General features: G+C 37.3%; 1 protein-coding gene across 1 annotated transcript; it reads right to left on the bottom strand.

Moving 5' to 3' along the window:
• Positions 1 to 25,787, bottom strand: Txnl1 (thioredoxin like 1). Its single transcript, XM_028774293.1, has 8 exons — positions 25,484 to 25,787; positions 17,603 to 17,699; positions 14,990 to 15,163; positions 13,165 to 13,287; positions 10,974 to 11,043; positions 9,668 to 9,840; positions 7,297 to 7,401; positions 1 to 235 (listed from the first exon to the last, which is right to left on the bottom strand). Exons 1-8 carry the CDS (start codon positions 25,579 to 25,581, stop codon positions 206 to 208), a joined length of 870 nt encoding a protein of 289 aa, XP_028630126.1. The 5' UTR covers positions 25,582 to 25,787; the 3' UTR covers positions 1 to 205.
• Positions 25,788 to 27,543: the final 1,756 nt, after the last annotated feature.

The raw sequence follows: 27,543 nt of genomic DNA, 5'->3' as shown, positions 1-27,543 counted from the left end.
TTTAAGCTTGGCAAAAGTAATGACTTTTATTTACAACTGCATGTAGCAAGATTACAATAGAAACACTAGTGATACCATCTGAACAAAAGCAATGATTTATTGATACTGGCAACAAATAAAAGATTAACATTTTCCGAAGAGAATCAAGCAATTATCCAGGAGCTGCAAATTTGACTGCAGTAAGTCTTCCAGTGTCTTTTGTACCCTAATGGCTTTCCCCTTTTTTGCCAACTACCTAGAAAAACAAAAATAAAAATAAAAAAAATTATGTATAAGTTAATGATTCAAAAATATGTTTAAAAAATACTAGTATAATGACTTTCAGAAAACTTTAGTCCTTTTATCCTGGTAGTAATTTTTAACCTTGAATCTTTTCTGCATGCACTGTGCCTTTATTGTGGCAGCAAACTGTAACATCCCCTCCCCCTAAACACAAGGAATTAAACACATGCAAGCTACTTTTGGCTTCCCATTCTGTCTTAAGAATAAACTTAATTTTTCCAAGCCGGGTTGACAGTTTAGAGAAGTTAATAATAATAAAAAATGATGATGCTATATGAGTAAACCATTCTTAGTGTACTAGTTTTAGGCAATTAGAGATCTAATGTCAATTACAAGATAACCGTATTTAAAATGATACACTAAATTCATGTTTTCTAGACATTTCCTTCAATATGAAAGCAGACTGAGAATGATGAGTTCTTTTCTAGCTTTAAAAAAAAACCCTGGTTGCTAGAAATGGTCTGTAAGAAGTGTAAAAAATAAACCTTGCATCTGAGTGAATTAAAAAAAAATCTAGTCCTAAAGGTTTATAAAAATGCCAAGTTCCTATAAATGTCATAGCACAGGAAGGGAGGAAGGGAGAGAGGGAGGGTGAGAGAGAAGAAGAGAGGGAGGAAGGGAGGGAGGGAGGGAAGAAAGGAAGGAAGACCGACCTGGTATCTATCAGTAAGTCATGAAACCAGGTTCTCTGATGGTTCTGTGTTTCAGAGTAATTTATCTAAACAGTTTGTTATTAGATAAGATATTCTCACAGCATAAATGTCTCAAAAGAAATCCCTTTTATAATGAACTATATGTCTGTTGGTAATAAGTTTCTTATTTTAAAGTGATTCTGTTCTTAATAGTAGTGTCACAGGTCATTAATACATGTGTATAATAGAAAACAGCTGGGTCAATGTCATTCATGAGAAAAGACCTAAAAACACTGTCCACTGATGTTTCTCAGTTTTTGCGTAGTTTGTTTTTCACTTGAGCCAGGGACACCTTTTAAAGAAATTCCTCTTTGGCCCATGCAAACTATAGTAGAATAGCTCAGAAATCAAAAGGACAATAGCATCAAAAACCAGAAAAGTGAACAAGAGTAAGAAAAACAGGGCTTTTTTACCAATACACCAGAATGCAGGGGAGATGGTACTGCCTATGCCGTGAATGAATTTTAGCTGACACACACTACACAAAATTACTAATCACTGTATTACTTAGGAAATGCAAAACATGGAGCTATTAGATTAAGCAAAAGAAAACAATTAATAGTAAAACAAAATTTTAGAAGATGTGATACAGTAGAAGATGCAAGTCTGCATACTGTTTCACAGGTTGACAACTCTCAACTTGCCAATATGTATTCTCTGTAAAAAAAGAAGAAATTCAGCATTCCATGCAGACTCTTACCCCAAACATAAAGCTCTTTCATTCTGTCTTAATTCTTTATATTACACCCCAGACAAACAAAAGTCTAGGTACATCAAAACTAGATGTTAAAAGCTTTCATTCAGTAAAGAATCCATTGATCTTCTGCATTAGTGTTTTAACCCAGCCTGTTGTTTAGTCCGAATGTCCTTCAACTGGCCTTGAGTTCAGCATGAGAGGATACACCACAAAAAAGATTTTGAGGATATTGTTCCAATGTGAAAACTCACAACTTGCAACTAAAACCTAGGAAGTATGTAACACTAGTTCTAATTAAAAAAAAAAAAAAAACAAACAAGAAAGAAATGAAAAGAGAAAAAAAGAAAAACTTGTACTTTCCAGAACAATTCTCCTGCTCCTAAAATATAAAACTTTAAAATAGATAAAAATATTACTCAACTAATTAAATTTAAAAGCATTTGTAACATTTAAGTTTTACTTCAAAATTATTTCTCAAAATATTGAACAAAACAGCAGTAGGTTAAAAAACAAAACCCTGCCTTGTGAGCAGCCTAGTGTGGTAAGAAAATGAAGGCAGCTAACTGCAAGCAAATACAGGGCCGACTGAGTCAGGAGTGGGGTGGGCCTGAAGGAAGAGATGCTTGAGGCAATCTAGGTAACAAGAAGCTGATCCGGATGCTGAAGCTGAAGAAACCTCGGAGCCACAACTGAGAACTGGGGAGGGTGAGAGCGGTGGGTGACAGATGAGCAATGAAGCAGGGAGGGGACAGTGAGACAGAGTTTATCTGTGTATTACTTCATTAAAAAAAAATCTTCTGCTTTTAGTTCACTGAGTTGTATTAAAAAAGCTGAAAAATAAACAAATAGAAGTGTTATAAAAATAGCGTATGTGGTAAATGGCCAGTTTAGAAAAGTCTATTTTTATAAAAAGTGATAAAATGTGGTCTACTTTTCACATGCGCCTTGTTCCTAAGAAGCAGAAGCCCCAATTTTCTCACTTTTTGCACACTTGCATTTAATATAAAGCAATCTATGTAGAAAGCCTATTTTAGCAAAGAAAATATTCACCCTTAGTTAAAACTGCAAGCTTTTCATGCTACACCACAAAGAATGCATTTACAGCAAATAGCCCAAGTATGCATGACACCTTTGAGAGCCAAAACAGACAAATAGAAGGTGTGTTCTATTCTAGCAGATCTGAGGTGAGTTTATAAAGCTGTGACAACATGCAGAGGCTTCTAAAGTAACTATCCACAACCAAGATTTATCAATATTACCTTAGCTTCTGTCAACTTAGTGACATAAGGGGGAGGTCAGTGACATGCTGAAAACTAAAATCATCTACAAATAACTCACACAACAGAAGAACATACACTGAAAATACTTAAAACTTACTACTTCATGATCCATTAAACCATTTGATGTAGCTCTCTCTCCACTACAGCAAAGTTATCAGATCTATCTTCGCGTAATATAGGATACACACCAAATATATTTTGAAAATTCAAAAATCACAACATAGATCCTTTCAATATCAGATCAACTACACTTAGGAAGATAAGTGTCACATCTGACTTGTCACTGAATGACTTCTGCATCTTTGTATTTTCATGCCTGTGTCTCAATGTTTCCATTCTATCCAGGGCATCTAATCCCTATGGTTTCCTCTATCCAAATTCTACATTCAAAACAAATCAAGGCTCTCTTCATCCACAGTTTTCCCCTACTTTCCTAAAGATGGTTGGAAAGAAGAAAATATCACTGTGCTGAAAACATATGAGAATATTTTAAGTGTTATGTTTCTATGGCTGCTAAGAATGCAATCTTGTTTTAAACAGGGACAATGGTTGCTGTGACATGGTAATACAAAAGCAGTAAAGTCAACCACATTACTGTCCCCTTTACTGGAATCCAGAGCTCACTGACAGTTTTTAATAAGGTACTCTACAAAAGGACCAAAGAGGCCAATCTCACATAAATCCTCTTAAGTTCTTCTATATTGAAGATATTTTTTCTTACATTAAAAATAACCCTATAAAAATTAGTGACTGCAAGCAAAATAAATCTCACTCAGAAGCAATTACAAAAGCAATGTAATACTAATTTTCTTAAAATACCTAAGAAAAGCACTCAATCAATTAAAACTTCAATTTTTAAAATCAAAGGGTTCTGAATTCTGTTTTTAAATTCTTTTTATATCAGTTCTAACACTACTGCTAGGAATCATAAAACTGCTCTTTGAGGAAGTCTGTGAAGTCAAAACTATCTTTAGAATAAGACTCAGTTATTTTCTTTTGAATTCTCATTCTCTTTAAATACAGCACAAATGGCACATGCTACAACAGGCTGAGTACAGAAACCAATACTATTATGAGAACTCTATTAGGCTAGTGAGTAATTAATAAAAATACAATGCAATGTTACTCTTATTAAATTGGTTTTTCTATTGGAAAAGTTGGGCTATTTAGGATTTTTTAAGCTTTATTTTATGTGTATAAGCATTTTGCCTACATGTGTATGTGTGGATGATGAGTGTACCTGGTGTCCACAGAGATCAGAAGAGGATTTTTCATTCTCTGAAACCAGAGTTCCAAATTGCTGTGAAACACCAAATCAAACCTGGGTCCTCTGTGAGAGCAACAAATGCTTTTAACCATTAAACTATGTTTCCAGGCCCTGAAAAATGTGCTTTTTATTAAAAACATTACTGTTAATGTATAATCATTTACTAATTATAGGGTTTATTCCCAGTTTAGCCTTTCTTGTCAAGGCCTCACACTGCAGCAACCACCCTACCTCAACCAAAGCTGCAGGTAAATGAAGGACTAGAAAAGAGTAACCCAGATCTAGAAAGGCAAATGCTATGCTGCAGGTTCCCTCTCACCTGTGCTTCCTACACCACATCTTCAGATATAAAGAGACAACATGGAGTAACCACAGAAATGGGAAAAGTATAAAGGTCTGTAGGGCAGGAGGTGGGGCCCGAAAGGGGAAATAGCAGGACAGAGGTGATAGAAATGGAGTGAGTGGACCCAAAGGGGGAGGAGATCAATACAGAAGTAACAGGGATGAATAACACCAAGGTGGTCTGATAAAGTCTCAAGAAACCATATCTTATATTTGCCTGATTATACACCTAGGCAAAGACCTAGGGGCAACTTTTGACCTCTGGGAAAAGAAAACTTATCCTCTCTCAGAGATATGCCTCTTAAATGGCTTTCTGATGCAGAGTTGTTAGGATTGAAACCATGTACACAAAAATAAAGCAAGCAAATAACAACAAAAAAAAAATTGGATTTAAGAGTAAAAAACATGCTGGGCAGTGGTGGCGCACACCTTTAATCCCAGCACTTGGGAGGCAGAGGCAGGTGGATTTCTGAGTTCGAGGCCAGCCTGGTCTACAGAGTGAGTTCCAGGACAGCCAAGGCTATACAGAGAAATTCCAAAAAACAAGAGTAAAAAACACAACACAATATATGAATATGTAATAAATACAACCAAAGAAAAGGGGGCTAACAACTTGAGATAGAGGGTGTATAGTTACCAAAACTTAAAAATGGGGAGGACCAGAGGGAGGCAAGGGGGAAAAGTGATAATGCTATTTTAATTAAAAGTATTAAAACATAAAGTTACTAATATATAGTGGGTTTATTAATTGTAATTTAAAAAATTTCCAATTAAACCTTTTCTTTTGAATCTCACTCTGACACCTAGAAGGCCTCAAACGAGATAGCAAAGCTATCTCAACTCCCCAAGTACTGATAATCCCAGGTGTGAACCACTACCCCTGCATGCTCCGTTTAATTGCTACTAAGTAAGTGCGTTAATAAAAACTCGACTTGGCCAGGCAGTGGCGGCTCCTGCCTTAAATCCTCAAACTTGGGAGACAGAGACAGGGAGATCTCTGTGAGCTCAAAGTGACAGCCTAGACTACAAAGTGAGTTCTAGGACAGCTAGGGCTACACAGAGAAGCCCTGTCTCAAAAAAACAAAACAACAACAAGAACGAAAACATTTCTTGATCTTCATATTTTAAATGACACCAGAGACCAAAAAGTTTAAGAACTGCTACTTTTTCATCATTAAAATAAAGTGGAAAAGGTAAACATAATAAAAAAAAACAAATACTCTCAAGCAAGCACACTCCTCAAAAGCAGCTTTGGCAATCAATGTGAAAAGACTAAACAGCTAGATTGATTGAGATTAATACTGCTGACTAGTAAAAATGCAGAAGGGAATATTACTTGCATCAAAAACAGAAGTTAAGCAGTTGAAGGAACAAACAGGATATTGAATCAAAACTTAATGGTAGGAAGATATTAACCTGACATACAGTATAGATCTTATAGAAGAACTATGCTGGTGACAAACTCTACAAAGAACAGCTAAAGCCAGGCCAGTGCATTTAATTCAAGCCAGACAAGCAGACAGCCAAAACATCTTTGTTGCTCACATATTTTTCCAGGAAAATATATCCCACAGGGTAAAAATGAAGCTGCTTTATACCTGCTTCTTCTGACTAAACACTACACATACGAAACATCTGGGCATGGCAGAGCTAAGTCCTTAATTATTCCTACAGCTCCTAAGACTGAATCATGCTATGAGACAGTAACAAGTGACTGAAAAGTAACAGCAAACATATGTATGATCCAGACTTTCCATTTTTTTTTAAAAAAAAAAAAGCCCACATGTACCTCACTGGACCATCTACTGTTAAGCAATTTGATTTTCTGCAATTAAGTCAGGGCTATAGATAGGACCAAAAAAGAGAAAGACTTCTCAGGATGTTCTGATTCCACAAAACAAGTCCCTGCATGAAGTGTGCTGGGAAGCATATCCTCGGTGAACTGGCAGCCCTAAGGAAACTCATCCCTGGTAATTAGGTCCTAGACCACTGGCTAGGCATAGCCAAAAGAAGCACTGTGGCCAACTTTTGCTGTACAGTCACATGTTTCCCAGTATACTGCAGGTTGGCACTGAGAAAGCTTCCAGTGGCACCTCTATCATCTGGGTCTGCATATTTAAAAGCTACCCACAAAGCTGCTACCAGTAACAAGGGGTCTCAGGAAGCAGGGTGAGAAGTTGACCCTCACTCCTCATAGTCCTTGATACACGGTAAGCTTCATGGAAGCCTTAGGGTAGCAGCCTTCAAAAATAAAGACATATATTTATAAAAACAGGAGAAACTCACACAACCACTTTAAAAGTATTTGCTGAAATGTGTCCTTTCAGAACACAGACAGTGCTTAGAAAGTCAAAAATGTCCATGTGTTAAGATTTGTGTTTACTCTTTCAAAATAAAATCCTTCAAGTCTTTGTAAATACATTTTCATTATCAGCAAAGTCCTTAAAAATCTCACTAAGCCTTCCAAGTGATAATTTAACTATAATTTCTTCATTATTCCTGAGAATTTTCTACTATTATTTTTTTACTCAGATGTATTCATTAATATTTATTCTATCAGTTAGGAGTTATATTTACTAAAGACTTCTTTTAGTTGAATATCTCAACATAGTACCTTCATTTATCCTTTCATGAGACAGTTTTGAATCTTTATGTTTAAAAGCAAGGACAATTGAAATGTAAGAAAATTTTCCTTTGAAACAATATTTATATTTTCCTTAAATATCACAAACTTACTCGTTTGAAGTCATTCATATTTGTTGCCTGGACTGGAGTACCAATAAAAGTAAAATATGAAATTCTCGTTGTTTCTTCTTCTCCTTGATTAGACTGAACAAATAACTACAAAAACAAAATCACATTTGTAATTTATAATTACAATCTATTTTTCATGACCATGCTTTCTTAAGATTTAATCTATCTGCTTTCTTAATAAAAACATCTTCCATCCTTTTTACGAATGAAATAAGATTATTTACACTTACACTAGTGTTCCTAAAAGATTGCCTGTTCCCTGACTGCACTGCAAGTCTCACCTCCTCCAGGGGTGATGCCCTGGCTAGATGCCCACATATGCGAGTTCATGCTCATGTAGCATGATGGTATACAGAAGTCATAATTAAATTCTTTACAGACTACAATAAAAGAGTGTGAAACTCATGGTAGACTGCTACTAATAATTTTATTAAAATCACAGTCTTTCAACTGTGGGGAAATCTCTGTAATTGTATTCTCTGATATTCATGCACCTATTCTATTTCCTAGAATAACAGAAAGAAATGATGTTGGCAATCTGCCCCTAAGACTATGTTCTGCTCTCTGATGTGTTTTAAGTTCTGACTCTAAACTCTCTATTTTAAAATTTCTCTCGGTACATAAGAAATAGAATTACTTATATATTACTTATACTGGATTTTGAAAAATATTTTCCTCTATTAAAAAAATTAGATAATCTAAAAATGTTCTCTACTTGAAATATTGTCTCACTGACCAGGGCCTACATTGACTGGTCTGCACCAGGTCTCCTGTGTGTGCCTCACAGCTTCACTTTAGTGTCTCCATGGAATGCCTACATATATAATAACTAAGTAGATCTGATTCTTATGCTTTCTTCTCTTGGACCCTTTTCCTTCTGTCCTGTCCAACTTAGATGCAACAGCTTTTGCTTTATCCTTTATTTTGTTATCCTTTGTTATTCTCTCTTAGAAGCCTGTTTTTTCTAATGAGAGACAGAAAGGGAGTGGATCTAGATTGGAGGGGAAGTGGAGAAGAACAGGCAGGAGGAGGAGGGGAAACTAATCTAGATATACTGTATGAGAATAAAACCTGTTTTCAATAAAAGGAAAATTCTTCATGTTGTTCTAAGATATTACTTATTAATTTTAATTGTTTTCAGTATCGAAACTCCTTTCAAAAAGGTTAATCTAATCAATTTAAAGAATATAATAAATACACTATTAAACTAGTGCCCAGCTTACTTATATTTAAAATTCATCTTTCTTTAATTAAACTCTTATCAAAACTATTATTCTAATTCAACCTTCATCATCATAAAAGTGACAGGTATGCTTATGTGTCTTCACTTAAGTCACCGCCCGATTTCCCGATATAACACATAGGGTCTTGAGTGACAGTGCTCTACTACAACGTGATCCTCATCTTCAGTTTTCTTTAGATAAAATGTTTCAGATAATTAAGCCTAAGCTTGCTTACACAGATTGACCACAAGAACTGTCTATGTCCATTGTAACTTGAAAAAGAACTTATAGGGTTCTTCTGATAATCCATTGATACAAAGGTGTATTAGTTTGGCATGATTTGAACTTAGTGCTCTGTGACTGGTTTTTCCTTTCTTTTCATAAATACATCACTTAAAATCCATCTCTGGCACTACTCAATATTCAGATAAAACTTAGCTATCTCTTAAAATATAAAGTCATCTCTTTCAAAATCATTTTTAGCGGGGTATATCAGCTAATGACTGTAATTCCAGCACTTGGAAGGGTGAGACAGAAGAACTGTCATGAGTTCAAGGCCAGTGTGGACCACAGTAACTATCAGGCCAACCTGGGCTACAGAGTGAGATTCTGTCTCAAAAAAGAAATTAAAAAAAAAAAAGTAAAGCCAGTCTTAATACCATACTGAAAGACTACATTCTAGAAAATTAAACAGGATTTTCGCATAAGTACCAGCCCTCGTCACCAGTTATGGCAGAGTATATATAAGTATCTCCAGTTTATGTGTAAATGTTCTAGAACAAACTGACAAATCCCATGAGTCAACCTCCATTTCTCCTTTATTGGATAAATTTTACTTTAAAAGATCATTTAGAGTTAGAGGGGCTGGAGAGATGGCTCAGTGGTTAAGAACACTCACTGCTCCAGGTTCAATTCCCAGCACCAACAAAACAGCTCACAACTGTGACTCTAGTTCCAGGGAATCTGACATTCTTACACAGGCATACATGGAAGCAAAACACAAATGCACATAAAATAAAAATAAATAAATCATTAAAAAATTAAATAAAAAAGAGATCATTTAGCATCACCCAGGACATAGAATTCAGCAATACTGCCCACCAATTAGAGGAAGATAAATTGTTACTCACAGTTACACTGTTAACATTCTGAAATTTAACATAACGAAGAGGAACAATGCCATCTTCTTTAATGTCATCTTCTGTCAGTTCCAGAGCTTGAGTTGGCTCACTCCTTTCTGCCTCCTCAAAATCCATAGATCGGGGTAGGTTGATAAAAATTTTTACATATTTAGGACCCTGACCTATAAAATGGTTTAAAAAAAAATGAAGCACTAAAAACTATAAACACAATACTTTTCCTTTATCATAAAATGTATCTTATACAGAAACCTGTGTAGGCCTACATTGTTGGCACACACCAACAAACACATCTTCAAAAACCTCCACTAAAACTTAATCTGAATATCGGTAGTCAATTTCCCCCCCAATATTTATTTGTTGATATCTCCTTAGCCTAGTTGCACTCTTCATTAGGAATAAGAAAACACACGCATGCACACAGACATAACCAAGTCTCTACCCTCAATGACAAAAGACATACAATGAGTTGGATGTGGTGGGGCACACCTTGAGAGGCATAGGCAGGTAGAATGTACATAGCAAGCTCCAAGCCAGTTAAGACTACATAGTGATATTCTGTTGGAAAACAAAACAAACAAACAAACAAACGAACAAGCTATCCTATAATAAATATAACATTATCAGTGAAGAGCTATATAGATAGTGGATTCTGATAGCATATGCAGGTGAACAACCTTTTATAAAATAAACATATTAATTTTTTGTTACCCAGGAGGAAAACATTATTAGCATTAAGACTTATCCAAAAAGGAATTCATCATAAAATTACTAAGTTTTACTTTCAATCAGTTAAAAGATGAAAACTGAAGCAAATGAAGCCCCTTAGTCCTGACTGCCTTCTCTCTCAAAAACATCAGCAGTAACAGGGGAAAAAAAAGAGAGTTGTGGTGAAAAAAAAGAAAAAGAACAGCTGGCTTTATGAAACATAACCCAAGTCTGTAAACCCACATTGCTATTCATGGACATGGCAGTGCATTATTAATAACTCACAAAAAGCAGGACTTGAAGCCTCATTTTTATCACCCTAAATAAGAAGAGTTTGAAAACAATTTTGTTTCTAAAAAATGACTGCTAATAATTCAGAAATGGGAGGAAAGAATGAATTAGTACTCTGTAAATTAAGGGAAAACAAACATTTTTACTTTAGTTCTTAATTCCACATTATGTGGACATTTATAATCTTCCATGAACAACACAGAAGAGTTACCTCTATTTGAAAAAAGAAGTTTTAAATGTAAGCCAACAGGTTTAACAAAGTAGAAAGTCAGATTTTAATTAACTGTCCTTTACTTACCATTATCTGGTCCTTGAAACTTCATGGAATAAAGCTTAACAGGTTGATTGAATGCCACAGTAATAAGTAGCTGTAGGGGAAAGAGTTTAATTATAAAAGGGTTTATTAATACAAGGAATATACAAAATGGCTAAGGACACTAAAATAAAGAAGAGTGGTACAAACTTAGTCCATCTGACAAAACCACTGCAATATAGATTCCGTAAGCCGAAATTACTTTGACAGTTAAGGACTGCCACCACCAATCACTTATAAAGAAAAAACTAATGCAGTAAATGTAACTAAATGTAACTAAAATTATGTGTAAGAACTTAGGCTCTGGGGCTGGAGAGATGGCTAGCCATTTATGAGCATTAGCTGCTCGTTCAGAGGAGCTGGCTTCAATTCCCAGCACCCACATGGTGGTTCTGTCATCTCTAGCACTCCAGTCCCAGGGATCCAACACCCTCTTCTCACATCTCAAAGGGTACCAGGTATGCATGTGATACACAGACATAAATGCAGACAAAACATTCACATGCAGAAAATAAATATTATCAAAAAAGAAAGAAAGAAAAAGAAGCTAACAACTTGAGATCTACAAACTGACAAGTAACCTGCATTCCCACAAATGAAACAAAATTCTCAGTGAAATAAATATAAGTTCTAACTTTCAATATGCAACACACATCTTTTCTAGTGTATCAAGTACTTAGCCACACTGCTTGACTACTGGAAGGCAATACACTACTATGCGGAGACTAACCCTCATATGAACTGAGATATAAAATTCAGAAAACGGGACTCTCGGGACCAGGACTGTAGCTCAGTATGTGTACAATGTTCTGAGTAGTGAGAGAGAGAAAAGGAAAAGAAGGCATTAGGATCAAAGGCACTAACAGTCACATACAGGAACTAAGACCCCAATGCTGTCTGGAGTCTCTCTGAAGCTCTAAGTTATCCATTAATTTTTGGTCCATTCAAGACTATATTATTTGTTCAAAGGTATCCTCCTACCCTGTAAGAAAGACTTCCCTTAACAGAAGATTTCAGCAAAGCAGTAGACAATGCCACCATCTACACTATCATGTTTTTAGGTTAGTATACACAGGGATTTGTGAATCATAGTCCTGAAGCTGTCATAAGGCAACTCTAGTTGGAAGAAAAGGTTTACACTTATTATTTCAAAATCATATTGTGGTATAAGAAAACAGCTATTTCCTCTGGTTATATCACTTTTCATACTTAACTCAGAAGAGTGTGTCAAGACATAGCAAACATGGCCGGGCGGTGGTGGTGCATGCCTTTAATACCAGCACTTGGGAGGCAGAGGCAGGCGGATCTCTGAGTTTGAGAGTTCGAGGCTAGCCTGGTCTACAGAGTGAGTTCCAGGACAGCCAGGGCTACACACAGAGAAACCCTGTCTCGAAAAAACAAAAAACCAAAAAAACAAAACAAAAAAGACAAAGCAATCATGATGTGAAAAGCTGAAATGCTGGTAGAAAGCAGGTGAGACGGGAAAGCTAGAAAGAGATCAGGTCAGCAAAACAGCCTATGGCAGTAAGGAGCCATCAGCTCTTAGTAGAAGGAGCAACAAACATGCAGATATACTTTATGAACTTCTGTGACCAAGTAGAACAGGAAACAAGCACACACAGAGGACTAGAAAGTAAATTAAGGAAAGCAGCACCCAGAAGGTAAAGATGGTGTGATTAAGGTATTGTCCTACTTTCTGTGGCAAGAGCAATGCAGGTAAGAGGAAAAACCAGTATGTCTTTATCTGGGACTATAGGGATAGTCTTATATGGGAACTCTCATCTAACCAGTCTTTCCTGCTCAGACACAAACTATCTGTGCGGGAAAAACATAGAAAGCAGTATTAAAAAATGACCAATACAGTGACGATCTAAGCAGCAGTGGAGCACACCACGAGTTCTGCAATGTTCTTTAGGGCACACGGCAGATCCCACAGAACACAGAAAGGAGACGGATCCAGATGGTGATGGGACAGGAGTCAAAGGAACTGAGAGCCATACAAAGAAAAGGTAGAAATGCTCATTGGAAAAGAAAGACATAGTCACAAGACGAGGACAAGAAAAGGCAAAGACCATCACCTGGAAGAGAGACGTAAGCCAAAGGCGAGAACACAACAAACAAGAGCACATGTAAATAGTGACAGTCCGTACTAGCCTTGACATGAGCACTGAATTACCTGCTCATCACAGTCAGATTCCAAGAAGGACATGTCTTTTCGCAAACAGTTGTCAAAGCCGTGCTCATCACTTTCATTAAGACATTCGCAACCAGCTTTGTTAATAAAAGGCATTAAATCCATCTGAAACAAAAGAAATCAAGGACTTAGGCAAAACATTTGGCTTTAGCATTAAAAAAATATAGACTTGGACCTGTGCTTCTTTTTAGATGAGGTAATTTTGAAGAAAACGTTTGCTTTAAAATAGTTACTGACTTCAGGAGAGGGCAAACCGCAAACTGAGAATGGCAAGCTAACAAGATCAGCAGCCTAACCTCATTCACCCTAAGCAATAGACTGCACCCTCACTTCATGGGCTTCCTCCTCCCTTCATAACATCTAAGGAAGAACATGGCGCAGTCCTTTCTTACTAAGGAAAACTAAGTTGTTAGGAACTAAGTCCCAGACAAATACAGCCTGAAATCAGGTCCAGGCACTCCAAGGACTAAAATCAAGGTGATGATGCTGACTGTGAAACTACCGAATTAGTAGGATCCCACTAGCTTAGCTATAGATAACAATAGGTCATAAGGGCACAGTTACCTAATTTGGAGGCTGCTTTTCTTTAGGTCAAGCCAGTGGAAACCAGAGACACTGCAGTAGAGTCTAGGCAAGTATCCCCAGGAACTTCTTTGTCTAATCACTTCTGCTGAACATATGCAGGGTGAGATTGCACAGTGTAACCACACTGCAGAAACCACCAGTTACTTCACCTTCTTTCCTCCATCTATTGCTTATCATGCTTTGGAACTACTTTATCCCTTAAATGTATCTAAATAACACCCTTGGGGACACAAATTAGAAACTTGTTTTCTGATCTGCATGCTTGGGTAACTTGTAAATCAACTTTCTCTTTCACAAAACTTGTTTCAATAACTGGCATACCAGTATGACAGATACAATGACCTAGTTCAGTAATTATCCATCCCAAATCAAACATGGTTTACACTTTCTGATTGGGTTTTTTTAAAATAAAAACTAATTGTATAGAATAAATAATTGTATATTATTTATTCTAAATAAAGAATGCCATTATTATGTTACAGGTACTCAATGACAAAAATACACATACAAACCATGTACACAAAACAAGCTCTCCTGTCCTCCTGACTAGTTTTTCAGCTTGACTTGAAACACACTGATCTGCTTGACTGTACCTAATGGGAGTTGTTTAATGTATTGGCTGCAACTTGAGAAACAACTGTAGTATCATGAAGAACTACTTCTAAACTCAGCTTCCTTCCTGAATAATTTGAAACTACACACAACTGCATTAGAACTATCCATACTATGTAGTTTCAAAATATTATTTTGAGTTCTTCAGTCTTAATTAAAAACAATGAAAAAAAAAACAAACAAAAACCAATACCTTACTCTTAACATACACTCAATTCTAAAGTTACTTACGATTCTAACTAAACAAAAGAAGACTATTGGAAGTTAAGTAATATGGAGATTCGGTACATTAAAACTTAAGCCATTTTACATAAGTATAAAAATGGTAACTATTACTTGGGCAGTGGTGGTGCACACCTTTGATCCCAGCATGGTTGAGGAGAGAGCAGTGGCAAGATAATCTCTGAGTTCGAGGCCAGCCTGGTCTACAGTGTGAGTTCCAGGACAGCCAGGGCTACACAGAGAAACTCTGTCTTGGGGTGAGGAGGAGAGACAGTAAGAAAGACAGAGAGGAAGAGATAGACAGAAAGAGACAGTATAAAACAGTAAGTTTCATTTCGCCAAGTAACATCAGATTTAAGGTACTGTTTTTACTCTTCTGATGACATACATAGCCTTTTGGAATGTCTGCATCTTCATTGCTTCCAGGATCATTTTCTAAATGCTGCTTGATTTTCTCTTCTAGTCCCACAGCATCTGCTCCTTGATACTGATCAATTCTCACTTTGTTTCGAAAAAACAAAAATGTAGGTGTTGCTGATATATTGTTGGTGGCAGCTGTTCCCTAGAATCAGCAAATTAAAGTGTTAAAAATTAAAACAAATCTTATATCATCTTCATTTTTCATTCTACAACCTTAAGCAAATTAAAATATCACATGTCTTAACCAGAAAAATAAAATAATGTATTCCTACTTGTTATTTAAGAGAGCAAGTAGGCTCAGTGGTAAAGAACACTGGCGGTTCTACCAGAGGACCCCAAGGCAGCTCACAACCACCTACATGACTGTAGTTCCAGGAGAGCCAATGTCCTCTTCTGATCTCTGCAGAACCCAGAAATGCATGTGATACTCAGTCATGAAGCAAGCAAAATACCCACACACATTAAGTAGATGAATAAAAGAATCTTCTTAAAGAGCAGACCTACCATAAGGGAGTTGCTATGAAGACACAGCTATATTATTACCCATACAGCCACGATAGAGAAGAGCTGTTTTTGTTTTTTAAAACATAAGCTTTATTGTCATATACTTTATCTAACTGAACAATTACCTTCTAATACAGAAACTACTTCATGGCAGGCAATATTTTTATAATTAAAATATTTTTTAAAATTTTTAAAAATTTTTAAAAAAGGAAATAACCAAAGGCTGGGCATGCTAGTACACACCTTTAATCCCAGCACTCAGGAGGCAGAGGCAGGCGGATCTCTTGAGTGTGAGGGCTGCCTGGTCTACATAGAGTTCAGGCCAGCCAGAGATAAATAGGACTGTTTAAAAATAAATAAATAAAATAGAATAAATTTTATAAAAACAGGAAAGGTAATGATACGTCAATACAAACCACTGGCGCTAAGAAAAACTATCTACCTGAAAAATAAAAGCCAGTTCACACCACTATCAAAACAAAGAAAGAGTCTTTAATCCCAGCACTTGGGAGGCAGAGGCAGTCGGATTTCTGAGTTTGAGAGTTCAAGGCTAGCCTGGTCTACAGAGTGAGTTCCAGGACAGCCAGGGCTACACAGAGAAACCCTGTCTCGAAAAAAAAAAAAAAAAACAAGCAAAAAACAAAACAAAACAAACAAACAAAAAACAAAAAAATAAAAAATAATAAAAAAAAAAGAAAGAGAGAGGCAAACAAAGACAATGTCTTTTATCTAAAAAAAGAGTCACCTCATCTCTCATCTAATTTCTACTCTTACAGAACTGATTTCAGGCATCATAAAAATAATAGCTAGCTTTTAAATTTTGCTCTAGTTCTATGATTTAATACTGAATGGAAATTAATAATAACCAAAGCACCACTATTTAAATTTGATGACAATGATTTTGAAACCAGCAAAGCAAATCTGTCCTTTCCCATATGCAAATTCTATGAAGACGTACAGAAGATATATCATTCAAAGAAAAAAGTATAAAGGTTATCCTCTCTAAACTCCAGAAGGGACCTATTAGAACAGTACTATCTTAAAAAAAATAAAAACTAAGACACAAATGTGAACTAAACTTATGAACTAAGAATAGTTAGCATATGAAAAACTCCTGCACAGTTCTTTTATGTCTTAATTCTCTGCATGCACAGACAACACTGTCATACAAGCAACACACTGAAGTCACCAGGCTGATATGCCTACGGAGCTATGCCCCAAATAACACATTCTCCTACCATTAGAAAAAGAAAAGATAGCCGGGTGGCGGTGGCGCACGCCTTTAATCCCAGCACTTGGGAGGCAGAGGCAGGCAGATTTCTGAGTTCGAGGCCAGCCTGGTCTACAGAGTGAGTTCCAGGACAGCCAGGACTACACACAGAGAAACCCTGTCTCGAAAAACCAGAAAAAAAAAAAAAAAAAGACAATTCATAGATTGGGAAAAAAATATTTGCCAAACATACTAAACAAAGTACTTTTACCTATAATGTGTAAAGAACACTTACAAATAAGTAAAGTAAGAACAAGAATGCCACCCAAAAGAAAAATCAACTTTTGGAATAGGTAATTGACAAATGAGGTACTTAACACAAAAATTAGTTAACAGGGGAATCAGGGAAATATAAATTGAATCTACTTTTACTGCAACATGTAAAAAAAAAAACAAAAGCAGTATTCAGAATAGAGAAACTGAACTTCCTTACATATACTGTTCTTAACAATGCACAAAGTATAACCACTCTTCATATAACTTTGAAGATGAGATTGTGAAATGATTAAACTATAATCAAAACTGTATTGCTATACCTTGTGATCAATTACCCAATGCCTCAGGAGAAGATAAAGAACTGCCAGGTAACCTATTACTTTAACAACATCCTATTAATTTCACCTCATATAAGAAAAACTTGAAATATGCTAACCAGTGTAGTCAAAGTAGCATTGATAATAATCCTAACATTTTTCTGTCTTCTAAAGAATACATATAGTATGAATAAAAACAAAATGGGCAATATTAGTATAGGATTTTGATGTGTTTTATGAAAAAAGGAAGGAAAAAAAGACTCTCCTGCCTTACCTGGCATTGATGCACATCTACTTCCAAGAAGACTGCCTGTGGGTACTTATTACTCATAGAGCTGAATGCTGGGGCAATCCGCAAACATGGTCCACACCTGTGAGAAAGAGAGAGCTATATCCAGTAAATAATACAAAGACCGTACTAACTCGTGCTATAAAATAAAAGCATTTATCACGTTAAACAAAGTAAGGCACACTAATACTCTGGGCTTTAGGCATTCTAGTATATTCATTTGGATTACTTATGATATTATATTAATACCATATTGCCTTAGTGAGTACAGATACAGACTGTAAAATCGTCTTTGTTCTCATCCAAAGAAAACAAAGGAAAATAAATAAAGGGTTATGTTTATAAATTTTTTAAAAGTTAGTGTGGTCAAAAAAATCAATATTCCTGGATTAGGACTAATAAATGATCTCAATTTTTAAAAATGAAACTAATAAATTTATATTTTAACATTTATGGGTTCTTTTCAGTGATAGTGCTAAATCAAGTAGTTATTCACATTTAAAAAACAACAACAAAAACCCTCTCACTGAATACACAATCAACAATTCCAGATGAACTAATGATTTAAATATGGAATAGTAAGTACAACAGGAATTTTAAAAAATTATAAGAAAAAGACAACCTAAGTTGAGGGTCAAAGCTAAAACAAAAATATTAAGACCTATCATAAAGCTTTATTAACAGCACGTAATACAAGTCTATATTAACTATTCCAAATCCCAACAAACTCTGAAAGCTGAAAACACTGATCCCATGCAGCTCAGGTACGGATAAACAGTCTGTACAGCAACAAACTGGCTAAGAGATAAAGACTTAATTAAGTCTAGAAGCAGAGCCACACTATATTCAACCATTTGACTTATAAAACAGTTGAGAATCCAAGCACTAGAGAAAGGTGGTCTTTTCAGGGATAGTGCTAGATCACGTGGATAATCACATTTAAAAGACAAACAACAGCAAGGAGAAAAAAAATCTCTCACTGAATACACCATCAACAAGTCCAGATGAACTGAAGATTTAAATGTGTAGTAAGTACAACAGGAACTAAAAAAAATTGTAAGAAAAGATTTCTTAACACAAAGGACTGATATCTGATGACTTTAAAATATCAACATGAGGGCTTTTTACTCATGAAAACAGCAAAAGAAAATACAACCTTTCCAGGGAACAAAGCACTAAGTACAAGTGGACAGATTTACTTTTATTAATTTTAACTTTCTCAAACCTAAACAAAAAATGCCTTTGTAGCTGAGGGTCCTCCTTCCAGATAAAACTTTTACTTTTTATTTCTATTTCTTCTGGTCACTATCTAGGGAAAAAAAATCACATTAATCACCAGGAAATGGAGTTGGTGAGACAGCCAAGCAGATGTGCTTCCTGAGCAAGCCTGGCAGCCTAAGTTCCATGTCCAGAATGCAGACAGGGAGAACCAGCTCCACATGTTTGCCTGCAAAGTATCTGTGCTCATGAATACACATCACAGACACATAAACGATAGTAAACAAATAAACAAAAGACACTGCTTTGAGAGAGGGTCTTATTAGTAGCTCTGGCTAGCCTGGAATTTACTGGCTATAAGTGAACTCATCTGCCTTCCTAGGTTTAAAAGCATGCACTAGCATGCTCAACCTAGTAACTGTTTTTAACCATTAAGTCCTTGTTATATTGATATTCTCTCTCTGCCTATCTATCATCATCATCTACCTGTTGTTGTTGTGTCTTTACCTGGTTGTTTGGTATTAGAATAATACTGACCTCATAGGAGTTTGAAAATGGTCTTTCTTTACTTCAAATATTGGATGTTGTTACATATATATGTATATAAATATATATGTATATGCATGTATCTGTAAGGGTAAAAATTAAAACAGCTCAGCAGAGACCACAAACAACTTGGCAAAGACCGCAGGACAGCTTGCTGAGCTTGCTGAGAATAGCCATAATAAAAATATCAAGCCCCTCTAGGGACGAGGTGACCAGAAATGTAGAAACAACCAAAGACATATCTTGACCAGTCTAAACATGCCCAAGTGAGTAATGGGCCACCTGGTGTTTATCCTAGAAGGTCTGAGACTTCATGGTCAAAAATAGTGGGCCATCCAACCTGTCAAAATGATTGCTTACGCAAAGTGCTGATGTTTGAAATATCCAATCATATGTAACCGTGCCAGAATCTCCCACTTTTCCCTTCCCCCTTGTGCCTCCCCCTATAAAAGTTCTAAACTTCCTGGGGTCTTCATCGAAATTCTCTCCCCTGCGTGGGATGAGTTTCGATCCAAGGGCCCTTGTTAGTAAACTGCCTTTTGCCATTGCATCAAGTCAGTCTCTCGTGTCTCCTTGGGTGCGCGCTATTGGGACTTGAGATGGGGTCCTCTTCCTGGGTCCTTACATATCCATATATGTACACATATGTGTATATATGTAACAATAAAGAGGTCATATTTGAAGGGGAGAGGAAGAAATGGTAAGAGTTGAGAGTGGGGAAAAAGTGTTAATATGTAACTACAATTATCATGAACAAAATTCACAAAAAATTTTAAATAAAATAAAACTGATGTAACCTAGCATAATCATCTATCTACTAAGAACTGAAGAACAAGGCTTGGTGTGGTAACACATGCCTTTAGTTCCAGTACTCTGGAGGCATAGAGGTAGGCCTGGCTAAATAAATATTTAGGTATCATTGACACATGAGATATTTTAAGTAACCTAATATACATAAAATTTAAGACTACTGGAGAGAAAAATATTTGAAGTACTATGTAAAATAATTTTAAAATACATAAAACTTATGATATAGTAGAATCAAAGAATTCACAAAAATAGTACAAGAAAGTAAAGAATACAGGTAAGTGGGGCAATGAGGACCATAGCAGAGGGCAGACTCAAACCTGCCACGACTGATAACGTTAGATGTAAACTAGTACTGAAAAAGCAAATTATGATGAGGTGTGGGGTATAAGCTTTCCATCCCAGCACTGGAAGGGCAGAGGAAGGCTGATCTCTGCAAATGGGAAGCCAGCCTGGTCTACACAGCAAGTTCGGGGACAGCCAGGGCAAAAGAAAAAAAAAAAAAACATCTAAAACAAACAAACAAGAACTGAAGGCCAAAAGTTAAATAACACCCTAGTCAGAAGGACAAGTGGGACAGAGAATTCATAAATCTAATCCAATCTCAGTTTGTTTTAAAAGTTATTGAGTTTTTAGTAATAAATTTTTCTCCTTCTAGCTCTAACGTTAAATGAGACTCATGAAATTCTTCCCCCCTACCTTCTACAATAGCCAGTGCTTGTATATTGAGCAAGGCTTGTATAAACATATATACAATCGTGGATAAAGAAAATGTATGTAGCCGGGCAGTGGTGGCGCACGCCTTTAATCCCAGCACTTGGGAGGCAGAGGCAGGCAGATTTCTGAGTTTGAGGCCAGCCTGGTCTACAGAGTGAGTTCCAGGACAGCCAGGACTACACAGAGAAACCCTGTCTCGAAAAAACAAACAACAACAACAACAACAAAAAAAACCAAAACAACAAAAAAAGAAAATGTATGCATTTTTAAAGCCTTATTTCATAGGGGCTTATTTTTCCATAGAGGATAAGTTTCAAACAGGCCATTTCTACATGTACTGTAGTTACTAAAATGAAGCTGTATCTGTAACTGGTTCTGTAAATCACATAAAATACACTTATTTTAATAATTAAACTTTATTAATAAAAATAATACACTTTGGCCACCTGCTATATTGCACAATTCACAAAGATGTTAAATTATTTTCATTCATTTAAAGTTTTACAACTGCCAAGAACAGAGCTAGGAAAAAAAGCACAGCAGCAGAGCATTTGCCTAGCATGCAGGAGTCCCTGGGTTCAATCCCCCGCCAAAACTAAAAACTCTCCAAAATCTTTACCTACCATCCCGAAAAGTCCATAAGAGATCTCCAGTGTTTAGCTGCTGTTCTTTATAAAGCAATAGGCATATATTATATCCTACACACTCTTGAAGAAACTATATCCTCTTGAAAAGGAGCAGTCTATAAAATACAACTCTGTTTTTATATAGTTTAAGTTTAGGCAAAACTAAGAGTGTGAGAATCCGAAAGTGAAGGGAAGGAGCCCAAGGATGCAAGAATTAGGGGGTTGTTAATAATGGTGTCTTTTTTTTTTTTTTTTTTTTGGTTTTTTGAGACAGGGTTTCTCTGCGTAGCCCTGGCTGTCCTGGAACTCACTCTGTAGACCAGGCTGGCCTTGAACTCAGAAATCCTCCTGTCTCTGCCTCCCAAGTGCTGGGATTAAAGGCATGCGCCACCACTAGGCAGCAGTAATATACTTTTAAACAAACAAGCTAACATACTACGGGAAGTCAACATCCTCATATACACCACTAGCATCCTCTCTGAATGGTAAGTATAAATACCTAATCAATTACAAAATAAGTCCTGCTTTAAGAAAAAATAATACAGAGGAAACTGTCTATAACAGGAAGACTCAAATTACTGAAAAAAAAAGTGTGATATATTCACCACTTCACGATAAAAAATCCTATTATACTAATAGGAAAGAAACTACATTCTTTTAGCTTAGTATACCCACAAACCAAAACAATAAAATGGCACTGTTGACAACCACCCAATGTATCTGGCCATATTTAAGAAGCAACTATTTGGAGACAGTTATTTTAGAAATCTTGGCAGAATAGATATTTAACATATAGAACTTACTCTCTTAACAATATGAATAGCTTAATATTCTCATCTTGCCAGGAAAATATAAATAAACTGAATTGATGATAGGCTTTAGAGTATAATGCAGACAGAATTAATGTATTCAAAGCAATCTTTATAAAAAAATGAATTAAAGCGGAGACAAAAAAAGATGTAATATGCCAATGTCCACGGTAGTGTTCATTACTAACAGCTACAAGTAAATACAAATGTCATCAAAAAGTGAAAAAAAGGAATGAACTTCTGAGACATTCTTTACTGTAGATGAACCTTGAAAATATACTACTCGAAACGACTAAGAAAAGAAAAGCAGCATACATTGTCATAGTCCACTCACATACACTGCCTAAAACAAGCCAATTCCTAGAGGCTGAAAGCACAGTAGATGATCAGGGAAGCCAGTGGACATGGAGAGTGGGATCTACCAGAGTTTCGTTCTTCTGCAGAAGTGAGCCCAGGGTATTTCTACTTAACAGGGAGTTTCTGCTTGGAATGAAACGGCTATTTCAAAAAAAAAAAAAAAAAAAGGTAAAAATTACACAATATCCTGAATGCACATAACACCCCTGAATTATACTCTTTGAAACTGCTAAAAAGCAAGGCAGTGGTGGCGCACGCCTTTAATCCCAGCACTTGGGAGGCAGAGGCAGGCGGATTCCTGAGTTCGAGGCTTGCCTAGTCTACAGAGTGAGTTCCAGGACAGCCAGGGCTACACAGAGAAACCCTGTCTCAAAAAAACAACCCCCCCCCCCAAAAAAAAAGAAACTGCTAAAATGACTCCATGTAGTGGTAGATACCTGTAATTCCAGCACTCAGAAGCCTAAGGGCATACACAGAGCACTAGAATCATCAATTTTATGTCATATATATTTTACTATAAAAAGGAAAACGAGGGCCAGCCATGGTGACACATGCCTTTAATCCCAGTACTGGACAGCAGAGGCAAGTGGATCTCTTGTGAATTTGAGGCCGGCCTGGTCTACATAGTGAGTTCCAGTAAAGCCAGAGAAACCCTAGCTAACTCCTATGGGGGAAGAGGAGAGGAAAGGGGTTAGAAAAAAGAAAATAAGAAAAGAAAGAAAACCAGAGCTCAGAGTCTGTTCAAAGGCCGTGCATATACCAAAGAGCAGCTGCAGATACTTAAACAAAGCCACTGACACACTGCTTGAGGAAAATAAACTTAGAGCAATGGCGATAAGGCATATGCAATTTAACTTAAAATACACAGTTGAAGTAAACAATCGGGTACTAGAGGAAATTATGCCCTCAACCTAAAAGGAGGTAACATTAACTTTCCCTGAGCAGTTTCTGAGAAGACTTATCGACAGTTACTTGCAGGTCACAAAGTATAAATAAAGCCAGTAACACTGCAATGACCTCAGGGAGGAATGCCTTGATTGTCCACGTTGAAAAGAATGGTAAAGATACTTAAAAACAGAAAAAAGGTTAAGGGTAAAACACAACCTCACTAGATTTATAAATGTCACCTAAATACTCGTTTAAACTAAAAATGTTCTCGACATGTAAGCATTTATTTATTTGCCTTAAGTTTTTGCGAAGGAAACATAATTTTCATTCCATTAAAGCATTTTAATAAGTAATCTAGCTCTTTACCGATCAGTTCCTACAGGTATATTAAAAATGACTGCACACTGCTAACAGAAGTTCCATCAGTAGCAACGTTTCTCCACCTTTCTCACTGCAATCAATAACTAGTTATTATCCTGCCTCTGGCATGGTAAGGCCAAACTAAATCACCGAGCGACAAGAGTGTAAAAACTGCAACTGCCCAGAAGCAGGACAGACTACAAATAAGATTCCTGTTGAAGCCATCTGCTCTTTCACTGTGAGCAGCTACTTGTCTAGGATAAAAGCTATAAACATGGAAGGCTGAGAAGATGTTTCTAGAATTCTGACACTCCTCTGAAATATGTCTTAATACACGATAGAGCCTGACCCCTTCAATTTAGTAAAGTATCCTATCACGTGGGGACTCTACTTCACTCTATTTACTCCCCCCACCTTTCAGTTCTGATCGGCCCCAAAACAAAACAAACACCACCAACAAAACCCTAGTAACTTGTTTTCTTCTCTACTTGTACACTGATCCCCTAAAGCTAGCTACATCTTATACGTAACATTACTGAACCCTGGACTAGAAACTAAATTTTTCTCTGGCTTTAAGAAAAAACAAACAACACAATAACACAGGCAAGTAAACTGTTACATAAACCCAGTTGGTTTGTGTGTAAATAATGCCATGTGGTCAAATGAAGATCTCTAAGCCTTTTAACTTGGTACTGCTACATTCAAGGGCTCTGTAAATACACGCTGAGTTTTGGCTTTTTAGGCCTAGTTCCAATTGCAGACGAGAACATTATTACACACCCAATAAGCGATCCTCCAGCTTTTTGTTCTTCAGATCAGTTAACATCTTTGAATATCCCTAGCATCTTAAACCATCAGGTTAAAAAGGCAATTTGGACAAACACAGAGGTCTGTCTAACCAGTGACATATACAAACTATATTTTGTGTCTGTAATCTGCATACACAGAGAAGCCTAAGACAAAACGATGCATGGAACAAACACGTTATGCGCATTAAAAACATTGTCCCAACATTAATTCAAAATGCACCAACTAGGCCTTAAGACTACAGATTATTCCGACTAGATGGACACCTCATCTGGATCTTTCAAAGGCTTTGCAGAAAATGCAGGTGAAGAAAAATCAACGTGTTTGGAAAATTACACTTTCAGAGATACTAAAATGCACATGATCGTTGGCTATTCCCAAAGATAGGGAGCGGCGCAAGTAGTAGAGACTGAGACTCCTACAATCTGGAAACGTCGCGGGCCGCCCCCAAGAGCAGAGACTTCTGTGAATTTAAACTCGGAGGAAGGGATGTCCTGAGCGGCGGGACCCGCCAGAGTGGCCTCTGTGTCTGTCAGGAAGCCTACTCTGCACATCAGAGACCCGCACTCTGGAGCTGAGGCCTAATCCTGGTAGCGGCCTGTGCTGTAGTCACCACCGGACATTCCAGAGCATAAGACGACAGGAGAACTGGGACCCGGAAAATGGGGGCGGGGAGGCCGGGGAGCAAGGACCCATAAAGGAATGCCAAGAGGACCCAGACTCAGCCTTACCCTCTCATAGTGAACTTAACCACAGCAAGTCTGGAGCCCGCTCCACTCAGCTCCGGCTGGAAATCTGGATCGCTCCCGACCGGCTTCACTCCCACCATCCTCACAGACAGCCCAGCAGGGTGGCCACGACGCTTCCGGCCTCAAAACTTAAGAAAAAAAACCCGAGAGGACGGAGAGAGGCTGCAGGAGGCCGGGGCCTGGGCGGGAACGGCGACCACAACGTGTCCTCCCGGAGCGGCGAGTGCCGAGTCACGCCAGGGAGCAGGCGAGCGGAGGGGGAGGAGACGCGGGCTGGGAGGGGAGCTAGAGGGGCAAGGCGCGCAGCACCCAGCAGCCACCGCGCTGAGGGAGCCTCGGCCCTTGAGCGTTTGACGTCATTTCCGCGACTTCGACTTCCGTTTGCGTGCCTACCTGAGGCTTGCACTACCGGAATGGCGCAGGCCTGGATTCCTCGCTTCTACTGTGCTTCTGAAATTGCTTTCCTACTAGCTTCTCTGACATAAAGTTCTCTTTTGTCTTATTTTGCGTTGTTTTGACGAAGAGGTGACTTTGAGGAGACCAGGCTGAGGGACCCTCCTTCCCTTTGAGGGTGCATGACTACAACCTAAGATCTTAAGGCATCCTTTACAAAAACTCTTGACAGAGCTTGTATTCTGGGCAAGTCACTCGACACATAATAAGTAATAGGAACATTTCTTTATGGATTTCATGACATATGGGTGTTCTCCGAGCAGACATTCGGAATTAATGTGCTCAAATTATGCCAAAAAGAGACACTCATTTCTTCAGGAATCTGGAGTCTAGTGACACACAAAATTAAATATGAAAGTTGCAAGCAAGCGAGGTGAGCTTGTGACGCAGGGTAAAGGGTAGCTGTAACTTCAGAATTCAATCTTGTAGAGTTTTAGAGAGGGGAGAGTGGGAAGGAGATACAGGGGCACCGCAGCAGGAGGGAACTGGGGTTGACTTGATAAAAAATACCTATGTGTGTATGAAATTCTCAAAAATATATTTGACATAGGGTGTAAAAATGCATGGAAAGATATCCAATGGTGGGCTTTGAGTAAAGAAAAATAATTCAATTTTGAAGGAGAAAGGAGAACCAGCATGTGAAAGTGGATTGAAAGGGCAGATAATAGGCAATATTTGCTTAGTACATGCATCAGACTATATATTTTCATGTTATATCAGACAGTGTAATGGCTCTAATAGAAACTGGCAGAATTTTCCATAATTTCTACAACTGGTCCTATAGGGATAGGCAAGCCATTAGCCTCTCTGAACCTTGTCTTTCTTGTCTGAGAAGTGTGTTAATATCTACTTTCCAGAATTGTGAATTATAGTGATTTTTAAACCAAATATACAATACCCAGCAAATACTGTTTATAAACAGCTGTAAGTTAGTCAACTAGAGCTGTGTTAACAAAAATACCACAGGAGAAAGTAGCTTATACAACAGAAATTTCTCATGGGTCTGCAAACTGGAAGTCTAAAAGAGTGGGAAGTGGTGGGAATAAATGGGACAGAGGGGTGACTGCAGGAGTGGTTTCCTGGAGTCTTTTTAAAATTTGTATGTGACGCCCTTTGCATTCTAGCTTCACAGGAGCAGGATAAGATGCTGATCTGGTCCTTTTTTTAAAAAAAAAAAATATTATTAGCAAAGATATCAACTGTCTTAGTTAGAGTTTTACTGCTATGAACGGACACCATGACCAAGGCAACTCTTATAAGGACAAGATGTAATTGGGGCTGGCTTACAGGTTTAGAGATTCAGTCCATTATCATCAAGGTTAGGACCATGGCAAAGTCCAGGCAGGCATAGTAATGGATGAGCTGAAAGTTCAGATCTTTCTCTGAAGGCTGCTAGGAGAAGACTGGCTTCCAGGCAGCTAGAACAAAGGTCTTAAAGCCCATGCCCACAGTGACATACTTCCTCCAACAAGCCCACATCTACTCCAACAAGGCCATACCTCCTAATAGTGCCACTCCATGGGACAAAAATATTCAAACCACCACACTAATCTTATTAAATTAAGACAGGATAGCTAATTAGGAACTAG

The sequence above is a fragment of the Grammomys surdaster genome, unplaced genomic scaffold (genome assembly GCF_004785775.1).
Source record: "Grammomys surdaster isolate TR1022 unplaced genomic scaffold, NIH_TR_1.0 239, whole genome shotgun sequence".
Taxonomy (NCBI): Eukaryota; Metazoa; Chordata; class Mammalia; order Rodentia; family Muridae; genus Grammomys; species Grammomys surdaster.
This window is presented reverse-complemented; position numbering and strand designations above follow the sequence as displayed.